A 16,406-nucleotide genomic window follows, 5' to 3' on the forward strand; every position below is an offset into this window, starting at 1 on the left:
ATATTAACATTCAAAGTTATTGCCAAAATCTTTACTATTATTACAGTCAGAGAATATATGAGCCAGTATTCTTTATCATCATGTATCCGTATCATCATACGGAAAGTAAAAGCATCAATAATGTCAACATATCAAGTTGACAGGATCATAAACACCCCAGGTGAGGGACTTGGGCTATGTGACGCCAAAATCTCGCGATACTTCACGGGGAGGGGCGTGTCAGATTCCAAGAGAGGAGAGAGAGAGAGAGATAGAGAGAGAGTGGGATAGAGGGGCGCTGTGGTAAGTTTGTAAACATTCTTATTTTATCAAAAATGTGAAATAGATGATCGTCTGAATGTGAAACAGTATCCTAGCGTTATTTATATTCGTCAAAAAGGTTCGTCTGTGATCGAGAGTAACTTTTATGAGGCGACTGTGAGGCTGTCAGACTGGCAGTGGTCTGCGCGTACACTGCAGCTCGTTCAGGGCTCTTGACAAGCGAGGGCAGAAAATCTTAGGAATGGAAAAGTGCCCCTAGCCGTCATTAGTTATTACTATATACTATAGTGTTTTTTTTTTTTCAAATTTATGTCAATATATAATTTTTTGTTTCTATAAAATGGCAAATTACACATCACAGTTATTTTGTTTGCTCAAAGTACTCTTTGCATACTTTTGCTTCTAGCGAGGAGGAGGGGGGGTATGAGCGGCCTGTACGCTTTAAGTCCGTGAATTCCATTTTTTGAGTGGGATTTCCGTCCGCCAATGAGACGCAACTAATATTCTTGATTGACGTTTATTGTAGCCAAACAGCAATTAGGTATTTTTGATTGACGCGCACGTGACCAATCACAATAACGGTAGGGCGGGCACATGCGGGAAAAGGCTGGCTTTAAAGTTGGCATGTTCGCAAGACATCAAGTTAGCATGGGTTTGCTAAATAGTTAGCGACGTTTATTTTCGGCGAGGGCACAAGAAACGAACGTTTTTTTTTGTTGTAATGCGGCAAACCAACATAAAAGGTAGAAATTACACATCAACGTGTCAGAAAAGTATATTCAAACCAAAACCCTACCACCGTCCCTTTTTGTTTTTAATTGCCATAAGTACATTTCCCTAAAAAGTTCTATTTTTGTTACATACAGAAACAGTCATGCTATGAACTCTGAGAGATGGATGAGTAGTGCTGTTAAACTAAACTTTTTTGCTAAAAAAAGTTGCTTTGCTGTAATTACAATTTGATTAGGGTAAAGCAGATGTTTTTTTGTCATGAATAAATAAAAGAGGTCAACCCCACACAAATGTCAGCTTTCTAAATCACAATATTCGCTTGCCATTTAAACAAACAATACTTGTTTATGGCTTGTTTGTTTGCTATATAAATATGTCATACAAAACAAGCACCTGCTGTTGATCGGTTTGCTGTCCTAAGCGTTGTGGATATTTGGCCAAGATCATTCAAATAAAACAAAGAAAATGTGAGCATTCCACAACTCCGCACAAAATGCATGTAGTTTGAACAAAACAGCTGATAACAATCAATTTGATTTCATCTGAGCGTGTGAATGTCCCATCTTAGTGCCTGTAAACACCATCTGTACGTCTGAGGACATGTAATTGTAGATATAGGTCATCTTCACATGGCACTTGTTGAATTCCAATAATGTTACTCTTTGGAATGACTGTACGTCTCCGTATAATACATCACCCTCTCAGTAGACATATTTGCTTGTGCACTAGTGAGCATTTTTGCAGCTGTTACAGTAATTGCTTCATAGTGATTTGATTCATGAGAGTTCGGAGCCTTGCTTTTTGCTTTCACCTCTGCTATAAAGGCATCTGCTGCATGATAAAGACACAATGTGAAGACGTTTTACAGGAAGGAACTTCATATGCCAGTTTGACGTTTTTCACATGATGAAATCGGCTCTGTTTCTGTCTTGCTAAACCATGCACTATAATTAAATGTCAGAGCTGTGAATGAAAGATTATGTTATGATTATGTAAGTTGTCCGGGCAACAGTTGTATGCAGGATAATATAATTGACAGCATCATTGTCCGGATGTATCAGTAGAGTAATAGAATAGACCAAATAACACTGTTTCAAATTTCCAGCAGACCAAATAACAGACTGTTCAAATAAAACATACAATAAGGGTAAACTGCCAGCCGTACTTGAGTTGATTCTGGGCATCTGTGCACTTCCAAAGTTATGTAATATTTGGTCTGCTCTTAAAGGTGTGCCGGGCTCAAGAAGTACTGTGAGAGATTGAGGGAGATACTCCATTGTAGAAATAATGAATGGACAATGTGGGTGGCTGGAAAATGTTTTCGTCCAATTTTGGCAAACACATCGGGCTTGATGGATTGCTGTGATTTTGTGATCGTTAAAATATGATATTCACATGCCATCATGTTTCTGTAATGTTTAGAGAACCAGTAAAATATGTCAAAATTGAGTTGGTATGTCCATTATAATATAATTATCAGCTCTTTCAAAACATTGCCATGCCCGACAGCAATATATCTTGATATTTTTTTCCAGCCTTTTCATAGAATCTTGATATAATTGCTTAATTTTTTTTGAGTCATATCATAGGATCCATCATCTTTATCTTGATTGATCTTTATCATGCACTGTAGTTTAATGCAAGATGCAAATGTGGTAAAAAGTTCTGAAAGCATTAATAATTAGATGTTTTTGACACTGTTTTGCATTAAAGGAACACAACATTTATTCATTTTCATTTATGTACACTGTCATTCAAAAGTTTGGGGTCAGTAAGATTTTTAAATATTTTGGATACAATCTTATGCCAAGGCCACATTTATTATCAATATTACAATATAAATAGCTGTTTTCTATTTTAATACATTGTAAAATGTAATGTAATGTAATGTATTATACTGTGGTGGTAAAGCTGAATTTTCAGCATCATTACTCCAGTCTTCAGAAATCATTATAATATGCTGATTTGATACTCAAGAAATATTCCTTATTACTAGCAATGTTGATGGTTGTGCTGCTTAATATATTTTTTTAAATATTCTTTGATGAATAGAAAGTTCAAAAGAATAGCATTTATTTGAAATAGAAATATTTTGTAACATTATAAATCCCTTTACTGTCACTTCTGTCACTGATCACTGAAAGTATATATATAAAAAAACCGAACTGACCCCAAATATTTGAATGGTAGTGAATGCACCACTATTACACAACTATACATTAATAAACAGCAATATTTACAATTAAATTGTAATTAAATCAGTGTTGCAATACTATATTGCCACAAAAGGATTGCAATATATTGTGGATATTTGATATATTTCTTCTAGTGCTGTCAAATCGATTTATCGCTTCTAACATAAAAGTTTGTTTACATAATATATATGTGTATATTTTATATATATATATATATATATATATATATATATATATATATATATATATATATATATATATATATATATATATATATATATATATGTGTATATATATATATATATATATATATATGTATATATATACACTCTAAAAAATGCTGGGTTAAAAACAACCCAAGTTGGGTTGAAAATGGACAAACCCAGCAATTGGGTTGTTTTAACCCAGCTGTAGGGTTAAATGTTTGCCCAACCTGCTGGGTAGTTTTATTTAACTCAACTATTGTTTAAAAATTACTGTATTGCTTAATTAAAATTAACCCAAAGTATGTTGGAAATGAACATTTATTAATGTTCAATGAATAATTATTAAAAATAAACATTTATTAAATTGCTTATTAATAAATTTATATTAATAAACTATTAAATGTATATTAATAAAATATTAAATCTTAAGCAAGTGATCGCGCCGGCGCCTCCATGGGTGCTTCTCAATATCCCTCCTCGTTTCCTCGCTCCTCCGTCCTATGACCTGGAAAACGATCGAGCTCAGCCATCTTGAAGGACATCTCAATTCTCTAATTGCACCACGAGGAGGCGAGGATCGAGGAGTGAGGAAGCTTCCCGAGGAGTTATGAGCGAGGATACACAGGTGCATCCTTTGCGGAAGTCTTTCTCCTTGAGAAACATGACGCATGTATAAATTCTCCTCCCCCTTCTTATCTGTCACAATAATTTAAATGCATGCTTTAATGTATGCAGTTTAAATAAACTTTACATCTCACATATTTCATCGGGGCATGCTTTATTAATATATATTATATATTTTTTAAATAACCAAACCTTAACAACAAATGGGCAGATCCCTCGAGTGCAGCTGATGATGCTTTGAAGTGATGCTAAAGGGAGCGAGGATATATCATTTCAATTGATTCAATTCCTCTGTCCTCTCATCTTTTCCTTGTTTCCTTCCCTCGCATCCTGAAGGGGTGGAGCTAAGACGCGAGGAAAGGAAGCAAGGAAAGGAAACGAGGATGCACAAATAAGAATTGAGAAGCACCCCATGTCATGCAGTAAGCGCACTATACTTCAGCTTCCGCACTCCACACAAACACTTGCATATGCGCTTAGTTGTAGCGCACATTTATCTAGGTTAACGTTAGAGCGAGCAGCCGTGTAAAGTTACTACTACTTACATGGTTCAAATGATAAGCCATATATGAGGTCGATGGATGATAGGTGAACGTTTGGATTTCCTGCCTGACACTGTAATTACTAATTACCATTTACCGGCTGCGTGACTTCCTTCGCCACAGGTTTTTTTCTACGACTAACCGACTAATAAAAATTTTGGTCGACTAAGCCTCCTCAAGTCAACTAACGATTAGTTAACTTATTAGGGGGCAGCCCGAATGTATGTATGTATGTATGTATGTATATGTAATCTATATATAATGTGTATATACACACACACACAAACAGACATATACATAATATACAATATATAAAATATATATATATAAATATAATAATATATGTATACACATATATTATGTAAACACTAACTTTTATATTAAATGCGATTAATCACAAATAATCGATTTGACAGCACTAATTTCTACTAAATGCAGGAGTGAAGAAACACTTTTAGCTTTTGTTGACTTGTAGCATGTCCAACATTGTTGTAGCAGCAGTATAAACTGACAGAGGGGGACTTTGGAGGGGTCCACATTGTTCCTAGCAGAATACAGGCCCTGGGGATTGCATTGGGCTACATTGTGTATTTCCTCACCATGGATTCAGCACCGGGCACACTGCAGTCATGCAGACATGGATCTAATGTTTCATTTGTTCCATTTTCCAAAGCTTAGGTTCACTAAGGTTACATAAATTCAAATCGGTGATAAAACACGCCCGCACCCCTTATCCCCAAATCTATCCGCAGCACCCTTGGCCTTTACCTGCGAGTTACCGAACACCCTCCAAAACCGTCCATTCCATTCTCTGCTCCCTGCCCCACTTTTCCGTCGCTCCCTTTTTGTGGGGTCTCCCTTACTCTCTGGCAGCTCACTCTCCAGATTCCTCATTCTTGGCTCCAGCTGGAGCTATTAATACAGTTTGTTTTGTCAGTTTCCTAGCAGACAGCATCAAACAGTGCACGCCTGAGGCAGATTATAGCCGGACCTTGCTACACCGTCCACCTGCTGAGTAGCAGAAATCCAAGTTAACAGCAGGATGCTACTTGTCCCCATGTCAGACTCAATTGATCCTGAGGAACCAAGCTTTGATAAAAATTAAAAAAAATGAGATTTTGGAGAAAAAGCCTGGAAAGGTGAATTTGAAAACCGTTAAAATTAATACCATCCTGAAAAATCATGGACATTTCTATAATGAATATAAATGCTCTAAAATATTTTATTTATAATTTATAAAATAATTTATTAATTTATATAATTTATTTATTTATTTATTTTTAAATCTGAGTTATGGAAAAGTTATTGTTTACTTGGGTACTGCTAATAATATTTGTTCGTGTATGATCTGCTATGACTCCTCATTTGTAAGTAATTTTGGAAAAAGCTTCCTCTTAATGATTCAATGCAAATACAAATGTAAATGCAAAAGTCATGGAAATCCATTGGCTAAAAGGTGTGGGAGCCCTGAATGCATTGCATTTTTAAAACTCAACCGACGCAGCGCACTGCTAGTACTGCCAGCTGTCTTCCTGTTTAAATTGTTGATGATAGACAAACCCAGCTGTTCGGTTTATCTTCGGTAGTGTAATCAAAGATGGATGTTATCAGAGCCATGGCCTAGCAACTAGCACTAGTGCAGAGACACATTGAGCTATGCTTCTCATGTAGGAGTCTCTGGTTTGAGTCTGGTCGTATCACTTCCCCTTTCTTCTCATCATTTTCTGTCCTGTCTCTACAATCACTATCAAAACTAAATGTGACGGACAGTTTCAGTTGGTCGAAAACCAGTCCCCAAAATGCCGTCATGTTCTCAGGTGATAAATTAAACCAGTTGTAGTAAAGATCTTCAGATTGCTACTTTAGCATCCTTTTTGGTCACTGTGAAGTGTGTCCGCCCTGCTGTTTTTTAGTTTATCCACATTGTGCTCAAAATGTGAAATTGGAAAAGCGCTATTTAAACGTCAGTGTTTCAGTCAACGGTTTTGGTCCTCCAAAAACTATTTAATTTAAAACAGAATTTTTTGGCCAAGTTTTTTTAGTTTTTTGTCTTTTTAGGTACAATTTTGTTATAATGCAGACTCTTCAAAATGTTTAGAGAATGTTGTTTGATTATTAAAGTGTTTTATTTAATTTTGTATTGAAATAGTTCAGTACAAACGTTCAAATGCTTCCCATGCTTTTATATTGCAAGCATAGTCTTAATCATAACAGGAAGTGGTCTTAGATTACTCCAGAATGTCTTTGTGAATAATCCATCAAGGCTCTATTTTTGTTTTGGATGGTCAGTTGTAGCACTGATGCAGGTTGGCTGATCTTTGTTTGTCTGATTTATTGTGATGATGAACTTCAGAGAGTGTGCTCCCCTAGCTTGAGGCTTACTGAGACGCGCACACTTCACCAGGGGTATAACGAACCAGGGGTGGTTCTCATTTGTATATAGTCACTCCGTGAATTTCTCTGACCAAACTGTCTGTGTGTATTGCAACCAGACCGAAAGCTCTGGCACCAAGCTGTTGGCTCACTTGTAGAGCGTGTGAGGTCTGCAAGGAATCAAGCTGCTTAGCTTGTACGCCACTTTGATCTCTGTTGTAATGGGAAGGGCCTTTCAGGGGCAAACAAGATGCAGTTATTTTCTTTATTGAAAACAGAACAAGGGTCTTGGCAGCGGCTGCTAATTTCAGCTTATAACTGCACGTCCCTCCACACAGGACACTTGAACATCAACACAATTGAAATGAAATAATGATAGATATTAGTGTTCGTTTAATTATATTCTAATCCATCCATCCATTTATTTCATTTTTTTTGTGTTACATTTTTAGTGGTGGTGCCTTATTTAGCATGTTGACAACTTAAAAAAAAAAAAAAACATTCTCAGGACATTAGCTTTTTTAAATTCGTCTTTGACGCTGTCACATCTTGTGTTTTTTTGAGCACCTCCCACAAGTGTTGTGTTTTAAGATGACGTGAAGTTAAAAATAGTCCTTTAACCTTTAAAAAAACACATCTTGCAATTTTTCATTCCTTTGTGCTCCGTCGATCTCATTTTTTTAATGCGAGGTGTAAGTTTATCTAATTTCGTAAACACCTCCTAAACACCATACCAGTAAACAGTGTTGCTTAAAATATGTATATTTTCCTTTTTCATTGGTACCTTGAGAGCAGTTGCTTTTGTTTGCTGTAAACTTTACAGCGCCAATGTTACATAAATTAGCAGCGTCTCAGGCTGCAGACTTGGCTTTTTAAATTTTCACAGATGAAATACGCAAGCTTTACCCATTTAAATCCCTGCTGTTATAGTCAAGGAAGATGTTTGGTTCATTCTTCACCTTTTGTTTGCGTTGGTGGTTGTGTAACTCGCCAGACGTCATTCCGAGCTGGTGGGGCATGTTGAAAGTTTAATGAAACTTCCCTCCATTTAAATTTAATGAACGTGTTACTTTTTCCAAAATTCCCAGCCTCTCCACACGTGGACCGTTGGGGATAAAAGGAGTGAGAGTGTAGATCGCTGTAAAGACAGATGACAAATTCAATTATTCCAGTCAAGCTACCACAACTAAATATAAGACGTATGTATAATGATACTAAACATTTGTGTCATACATAAATAGATTCAGAACAAAAACTGGGTAATGTATTGAATATTTACTGTATATTCATGACGTTGTCAGTATAAAATGAAGCAACTTTGTGAAGATTTTGGCAGATAAGTTTACTAAGGACCTTGATTTGCAGTTTTATGATCTTTCCTAATGATGGAATACACTACACCACTTTTGCTCTGATTGCTGGTTGCCAAAAGTCTTAGCCAGTCTTCAAATTTTGGGCAGCCAGAGTTGACATTTGACACAAATTTATATAGCGTATGATGGGACAATTTTTTATTATTTTTTTTAACTTTAGAATGTGATTCCATCCAGTTGGTGGATATACATGTTTAATATTTTGAGACGATTTTGGAACGCATATTGTTTTCATTTCCTTGCGTCTCCTGCCAAAGAGACTCATGTTTCTGTGTGAGATTGTTGTGTTTCGAATGACTGGAAAGTCTGGTAGTGTGTGATCATCAGTCGTTTAGTGTACAAAACCCAGTTTTTCCTCTGTAACCACTTACAAAGTTGACCAGTGTTTGATGCCTGGTATTTCTGTTCAAATTTTTCAAATTTTAAAATTCTGTTATAGTGAATTGATTCAAAGCTCTGGTTCAGTGTTTCATTTGCTTCACTTAAAGGGTTAGTTCATCCAAAAATGAAATTTCTGTCATTAATTACCAAGGACTATAGAATAACACAAGACGTGTCACTTGTATTATTATGAATGGGAGAAAGTGCAATGCGCAATATGGCGGAATAAGTCCCGCCTTCTAAATAAGAGCCAATCGCTGATTGGTAATGTCATTGCGTCACTGCAGTGGCCGTTAGAAGCTCCAGTTTCTATAGAAACAGTCATACGTGTGCATTTAGTACTGCGTATGCGCAGTAGCCTGATCCAGCCTGAAAAATAAAAAAATGTTGTCATGATTTGAGCGTTTAGAAACAAAATTTATGAGACAGTTGTTGTTGTTAGATTTCATTGGTGATTTCAAATCTGAAATTTAATCGAAAGCTTGGCAAACAGCTTTGCAGAATTTGATGTTTCCCCATTCAAAGAGATAGGAGCTGCCCTTGAATGCCCGAGAGGTGTTTCAAAGATGGCCGCCGAGTTAAATGACTTGTCTTAAAGGGACTTTAACTACTCACCCTCATGTCGTTCCAAACCCATAAGACCTTCGTTCATCTTCAGAATACAAATTAAGATATTTTTGATGAAATCCAAGGGTTTCTGAACCACACATAGGTAGCAACGTCATTGCGCCTTTTGAGGTCCAGAAAGGCATTAAAGACATCATTAAAATAGTCCATGTGACTACAGTTTTTCAACCTTAATGTTATGAATGCACAAAAACAAAACAAAAATAACGTCTTTATTTACCAATCTCTTCTCTTTCCTGTCAATCTCCCACACTGTTTATGCAGTGAACCAGAATGGGAGAGAAGAAATTGCTTCATAAAGTAAAGTTGATATTTTTGTTTTGTTTTTGTGCACAAAACGTATTCTCGTCACTTCATACCATTAAGTTAAACCACTGTAGTGATGTGGACTATTTTAACGATGTCTTTAATGCCTTTCTGGACCTCAAAAGATGCAATGACTTTGCTGTCTATGCGTGGTTCAGAAACCCTCGGATTTCATGAAAAATATTTTAATTTGTGTTAAAGGTCTTATGGGGTTGGGATGACATGAGGGTGAGTAATTAATAACAGAAATTTAATTTTTGGGTGAACTAACCCTTTTTTTAACCCTTAAAAATCCATGTTGTCTATTACTATATATTGTTATAGTTGTGGATATAAATGAAAAGGATTAAATATATTTTCATTGTGTTAATTAAGTCAAAAGCAGTTTTAAACCTTTTCTTGGTTATTTTTCTATTTAGTTTTTTTCCCTGATAAAAGCAAAACACTTTTAAAAAAAGTAATTTCTGATCAAATATTGCAATACACTTGTTGAATATTGTCAAAAGATTGAAATATTTTAAGAGTTAATTTTAAAATTGTGATTTCCAGGCCTGAAACTGTCATTGAAATTTAATTTCATGAAAATGCTTTATAATCACTTCTAAATTAATAATTAATTAAACTAATAAATTAACTAATTAATTTAAAAAATGGCTAGAAATGGCTTTTTTTGAGAATAATCTGTAATCACAAACAACTGACAAAAAGTCATGAAAAAACACTGGATAGACAATGCTATTCTGAACATAGACCATATCATGGATCCATCAGAGTCCAGGGAAGCTTTGGTTTGGTTTGATTACAGAGTAATGTCAAACATGCGTGTGTTTGTGTGGAAGGTGCTGGCAGTTTGTCTGGAATAACTGCAGTGGTTCAGCTAAGAGGAAAAGAGGGAGTGTCTATGACGAGCCAATACACACCAATCCCCTGGATCAGAGCGGCTCATTCCAGACATGTCTCTCCAGAATTACCATTATTGCATTGTCCGTTCTTCATTTACAACACTTACACTCGTTACACTCTCTTGAATGAAATGAAAGCAATCAATTGATCTTATCTCCATGGTAAATCGGTTCCCGGCGTCTGGCAAAACGGTACCAGCACAACCTCTCGATATCAGTGTAGATGTGTTGAGTTCCTGTGAAAAGTGATGAGCGTCTGGGAGTGTGGGTTGCTGCTATTTGATCCTGAGAAACGGGTGGAGGAGTTCAAAGAAAGACTGCGGACAAAGGTGTAGAGTGGCACTAGAGTCGTCGTCGTCGCCACAGAAGAGCTTTGTGGAGATGGTGTCAGGAGGACTACAATGAAAAGTAGAGGAGGGGCCAAAAAGACTTTGAACAAATCATGAACACTGAGTGTCATTGGTCTGCTAGATGCCCCCAGTGTGAAGAAAGTATCACCAGAGAAACTTGTAGTCGCTGCACTAACATGCATGTGCTCGTTTCTTCTCGTTATTTTTAAACACCCATCGCTTCTTGCGCTGAGCAAGGATCCAGGCAGAAGCATCCCTGGAAACGACTGTAGAACTTTTCCTGGCATTAACCTCTAGGAAAACCCTTCAGTAATGTTCTCGCCTTCTCTTTCACAGTTACATTGCAAAGCCTTTGCAAAGATGGGGGACGACAAGCCTTTTGTGTGCAGCGCTCCTGGCTGTGGGCAGGTAAGTTCGCTTTCACTTTTGTCTTGGGTTTCAGGTGTGGGTGTTCTTTGCTGGTTCATTCTCCTCTGGTTATTGAAGAGTGTTATGTCGTCCTCGCAGTTGTACGGTAGCAGCACTTCTGCCCGGCGTGTGTGTGGAGGGAGGTGCGCCGGCTGCACCGCTCTGTAAACATGTTGTTTTTGTCACAGGGCCACACTGATGGAGCCGATAGCGCACTTGTGAAACTCCGCTAACGTCTCTTCCACTGTGTGACTCACAAACTTAGCCAATGAGTAATCGCAGTTATTGTCTACACTTGTCTGGTTTGAGTCAAAGTCCATGCAGACGCTATGATGACATTATTGATGATAGTAAGTGCCCTAATGCTGGGGAAGTTGGCTAAGAGGGAGTGCACTGCAAAAAATCAGGTTTAATCTGTATTTTTGTCTTTTTTTCCAGTAAAAATATCTAAACAATCCTTGAAATTACCCGAGAAGCAAACTTGCGTAAGGATGGAAATGTTTATAGAGAATGCATCTTGATTAAATTTGTTCATTTAAATTTTAATTAAAAATAAATACAAAAAACAAAAGATGTGTGTGTGTGTGTATATATATATATATATATATATATATATATATATATGAATTACAACTGTCTTGTGCAAGTTTGCTTCTCAAGTAATTACATTTTCTAGTGTTAGAACTGAAAAACAGTGTGGCCTTTGAAGGCTTGTGCTGCTTTGAGGGCACTGAAAACTGAAAGAGGAAGTGATTGAGACCCATCCTACTCAGTGAGACAGTGATGTTCATTTTGTGGTTTCGATCTGAATGTTCTCCTCCGCAGTTACGTAGAAAACAGTGTGAGAAATGTAGCATGGACCAAAATGAAGCAATTTAACAGTTACACCTCGCCTCTCCAGTACTGAATGCAACAATGATTATTTAATCGTACCGTTGGCAGCATAATCTTGAGAATTGAGAGGAACAACATGAACTTGCTGAATAATTTATGTAAGTTAGTTGTTTGCAGATGTTTCTTTGCAAAAACCACAGGGACCATGACCATTTACTACTTCTTGCTCTGACCTATCCAGACTTTGAGCAGGATAAATTATTTTCCTTATGTAAAAGGTGTCTTGCACGCGTCTCTATTACTATTGCTTATCCTTTTTTTTTTTTTGCAATTGGTAAAAGTGTGATGAAAGTTTCAGTACCAAGTCGGTACTAACTAGGGCTGGGTAGTATATCGCATGTGATTGTCACGCGCATTTCGTCAGTAAAGCCGGTTCCCTGATTGCCGCTAAATCGCCATCACCCGGCATTTAATAGACGGAGCCATAGTTCACTGACAAGCCATGCAATATCGCGTTCATTATCGAAGGCGATTCATCTGCGATATGAACGCGATATTGCGTGGCTTGTCAGTGATCTACGGCTCTGTCTATTAAATGCCGCTCCATTTGAAAGCAGGTGATGGCGATTTAGCGGCAATCAGGGAACCGGCTTTACTTGGTATCGAAGTCGGTACTTTTGACAACACTATTTTAATGTATTTTAAAAAGTAATTTATTCCTGTGATGCAAAGCTGAATTTTCAGCATCATTACTCCAGTCTTCAGTGTCACATGATATGATCCTTCAGAAATCATTCTAATATGCTGATTTGCTGCTCAAGTAACATTTAGTTATTATTAGGCTGCTTAAAGTATATATTTTTTTCAGGATTCTTTGATGAAGTAGAAATACAAATCTTTTGTAACTTTGTAAATGTTGTTACTGTCACTTTTGATAAATTTAATGTAGTAAAATTATTGCTGAGTAAAAGTATAAATGTATTAAAAAAAACGTACTGACCCCAAACTTTTGCGTGGTGGTGTACATTGAAGCATCCCACAGCACCTTAGATCATAAAAAGTAATGACAGTATCATGTTGTCAGGTGAATGTAAGGCATTTTTTCCAACCATTTAGCTCTGGTAAACCAAAACTGAAGGCCACATAAAGGGAAATAAAGGAGATTGGTTGAAATATAGAGATCAGGTTGTGCACATCTGTCAGGCTTTGTTAACACCGGTGTGTAGCTGGATGAGGGGAGTGAGGATTTACTCTACTAGAGGTATTGTTCTTTTGTTGACGAGCAAACGTTGTTTGCGTCATACTGAAGTCCATAGGGGTTTAAGATTGTTTTGCTTCATCCCAGTGAACCAGATTTTCACGTGACTCCACTGTTTTGTCAACCTACTGAATAATAACACGCCGGAGGAAACTGAGATTTGAGGTTATTAATGCTAGTATTTGTATAAAGATATTTTCAGAGTAAATGAATACTTTTCAATGTACTTTGATTATAATGTCTGATTATGTTTGATTGTAATATTTTAGACAAATGTCTTTGGTACTGTAGTCATACTAATATATTAAAAAAACATTGTGCAACAACAAAAATAAAATAGGGTTTAACTGAAGGCTACACTTTAGCTAGTGCTTGCTAGTCAGTTTGTGGTTTAGTTTTTAACAGGAAGTCCTGGACATAGACCTCCGTTCAAAAGTTTGGGGTCAATAACATTTTTTTTTTTTTTTTTAAAGAAATAATACATTTTAGTAAAAAGAAAGAAGAATTAAATTGACCAAAAGTCACAGTAAAGACATTTATCATGTAAAAAAAAGAAAATAATTATTTCATATAACTGCTGTTTTCAATAATAAGCAATGTTTCTTGAGCAGCAAATCAGTATATTAAAATGATTTCTGAAGGATCATGTGATACTGACATATTTTCTAACATGTATTAAAAATAGAAAATTGTAATAGTATTTCACAATATTACAGTTTTTACTGTATTTTTTATCATTTGAACTTACATTACATTAAAGGGTTAGTTCACCCAAAAATGAAAATTCGGTCATTTATTACTTACCCTCATGCCGTTCCACACCCATAAGACCTTCGTTAATCTTTGGAACACAAATTAAGATATTTTAGTTGAAATCCGTTTGCTCCGTGAGGCCTCCATAGGGAGCAATGACACTTCCTCTCTCAAGATCCATTAATGTACTAAAAACATATTTAAATCAGTTCATGTGAGTACAGTGGTACACTGCGTGACTTTGGCGCGCTGAACAGCAGATTCAATACACTGATTCGTTTAGGATCCGATGCTTCCTGAAGCATTGTTTTGAAATCGGCCATCACTAAATAAGTTATTTTGTTTTTTTGCCGCAACAAAAATATTCTCGTTGCTTTATAATATAAATATTGAACCACTGTACTCACATGAACTGATTTAAATACGTTTTTAGTACCTTTATGGATCTTGAGAGAGGAAGCGTCATTGCTCCCTATGGAGGCCTCATGGAGCCATCGGATTTCAACTAAAATATCTTAATTTGTGTTCCGAAGATTAACGAAGGTCTTACAGGTGTGGAACGACATGAGGGTGAGTAATAAATGACAGAATTTTCATTTTTGGGTGAACTAACCCTTTAAGATACAAAAGTTTTTTTGGGCCTTTTTGACATTTTTGCAAGATATGGTATAGAAAGAACAGGAACTAATGGGAAGAAGCTCAATGTGTAGGAGCCTGTGTACTAAGCCTAGGCCAACAAAAACTGATTTTATGTATAGATGACCATTTCCAATTCCCATCTTTAAATAATAATAATTCATGTTTAGAACGTTTGCAGTGCAAGAATGTACAGGGAGACTTTGTATATAAAAACACTGACTCGTTAGGTAATGTTTTCTCATTAAAATCAGATGATTTCCTACTAATTTAATAGAATATGTGGGAATACCAATTTGAAGTCATGGTGGCTTCACTTGTGAAGTCATGAGCACCACTTTGGCCACCCCTCTCACAATTGCTGTTTCAGTCTTTATTTTTATCTTGACCAGAATTTAGATTATTCCGATGTAGAACCATATCAATTTAGTATTCACACAAGATGTGTGTGCACTTCGAATGAGTGTGCACCCAAAACTTCTCACCCAGAGCTCGCAAGTTTCTATTTCTATTTCTTGCCTTCAATTTTTAAATTGGCAAGGCTTAAAAACACACGCAAATGATACAGCACTTGTCCGAAGGGGACAGTGACAGTTCTGTCAAATGTCCATAGCATCTTTCACACTGGCCCTGGACTATCGGGCAGTCCTTATTGCCGATCCCAGCCCAGGGATTGCTTTGTTCCTTTGCTTTGTAAATGACTGGTCATATTAGAGCATAAGGCAGTCTCTTTGAACAAAGTTTGCAAAAAGTGACTGTATTGTCCAGGTTTTTAATTTTTTTAATATTTTTTATCTTTTACAATCACTGTTGTATTGTATTGGGAAGCCAGAATGTTTCCAGACAGGAGATTTATGGTGCATGCAGCGGCCCTAACAGTTGCGTGTCTCCTTCGCTTGCCATGCTGAACTGCAACACACCAACGCATGAGGAAATCTGATGTCAACAATAGATTTACATACTAACAAATGATAGGACAGCTACTCTCACGTGAAATGCATGCATACTGTATCAGTTAGAAACATACTTTAGTGGTCTGTTTTATGCGTGTTTTTTTTTTTTTTCAACAAACCATATTGTAGATTATCATCAGATTTGAGATTAACAGCGGTGCAACTGTAGGTGGAGAACAGTATGGTTTGATTTTTTTTTTTAACCTAGAATAGTTACACCCATAGTTAGGTCAGTTAAATACTAAAATGTGCCAGTAATGTAATTCATTCTTGATTATTAGAATAGCACTATTTGTTGCATTTCCCAATTGCCTCATTCTTCTTTCTTAGAGGAAGATACACATATAAGAAATGGCTACAAAAGAGGAAGTACAAAAGTCTACTGCATGCAAGGCGATCTAGCTGCATTTCTTGTTTGTTGGTGTTAATTAGTTTCTCTGTTTGCTTCGGTCAAGCTGTTGTCCTTGTGTTGTCATCATGTGTTGTCCTTGCCAGAGTAACTCATTTAAGTTGAGGGAGAAGAAGCTACAAGCCATGCAGTTGTTGTATTGGTGATGCTGGCACGTCTAAAAATAAGCTTCTGACACTTGACTGTGTTTCCACTTTGCGCTGTCATGGCTGAACTGTAACCGTGACATGGAGCCAGAAATACTCTGAAGAAGACTGTGGAGCCCAGTGAACATGGCTTGAGT

General features: G+C 36.6%; 1 protein-coding gene across 3 annotated transcripts in view; it reads left to right on the forward strand.

Annotated features, from left to right (window-relative positions):
• Positions 1-239: 239 nt before the first annotated feature.
• The window catches only part of atf7a (activating transcription factor 7a), a 35,442-nt gene continuing 19,275 nt past the window's right edge, over positions 240-16,406 (forward strand). Inside the window, exons 1-2 of one of the 3 annotated variants that reach the window (XM_067370627.1) lie at positions 240-282; positions 11,209-11,280. In XM_067370627.1, the coding sequence (XP_067226728.1) occupies positions 11,233-11,280 (48 nt within the window). In that variant the 5' untranslated portion in view covers positions 240-282; positions 11,209-11,232. Of the gene's footprint in view, positions 283-11,038; positions 11,281-16,406 lie in introns of those variants that run through there. The other 2 variants (XM_067370628.1, XM_067370626.1) reach the window with 2 other exon arrangements.

This window comes from Chanodichthys erythropterus, chromosome 20 (genome assembly GCF_024489055.1).
Source record: "Chanodichthys erythropterus isolate Z2021 chromosome 20, ASM2448905v1, whole genome shotgun sequence".
NCBI classification, from domain to species: domain Eukaryota; kingdom Metazoa; phylum Chordata; class Actinopteri; order Cypriniformes; family Xenocyprididae; genus Chanodichthys; species Chanodichthys erythropterus.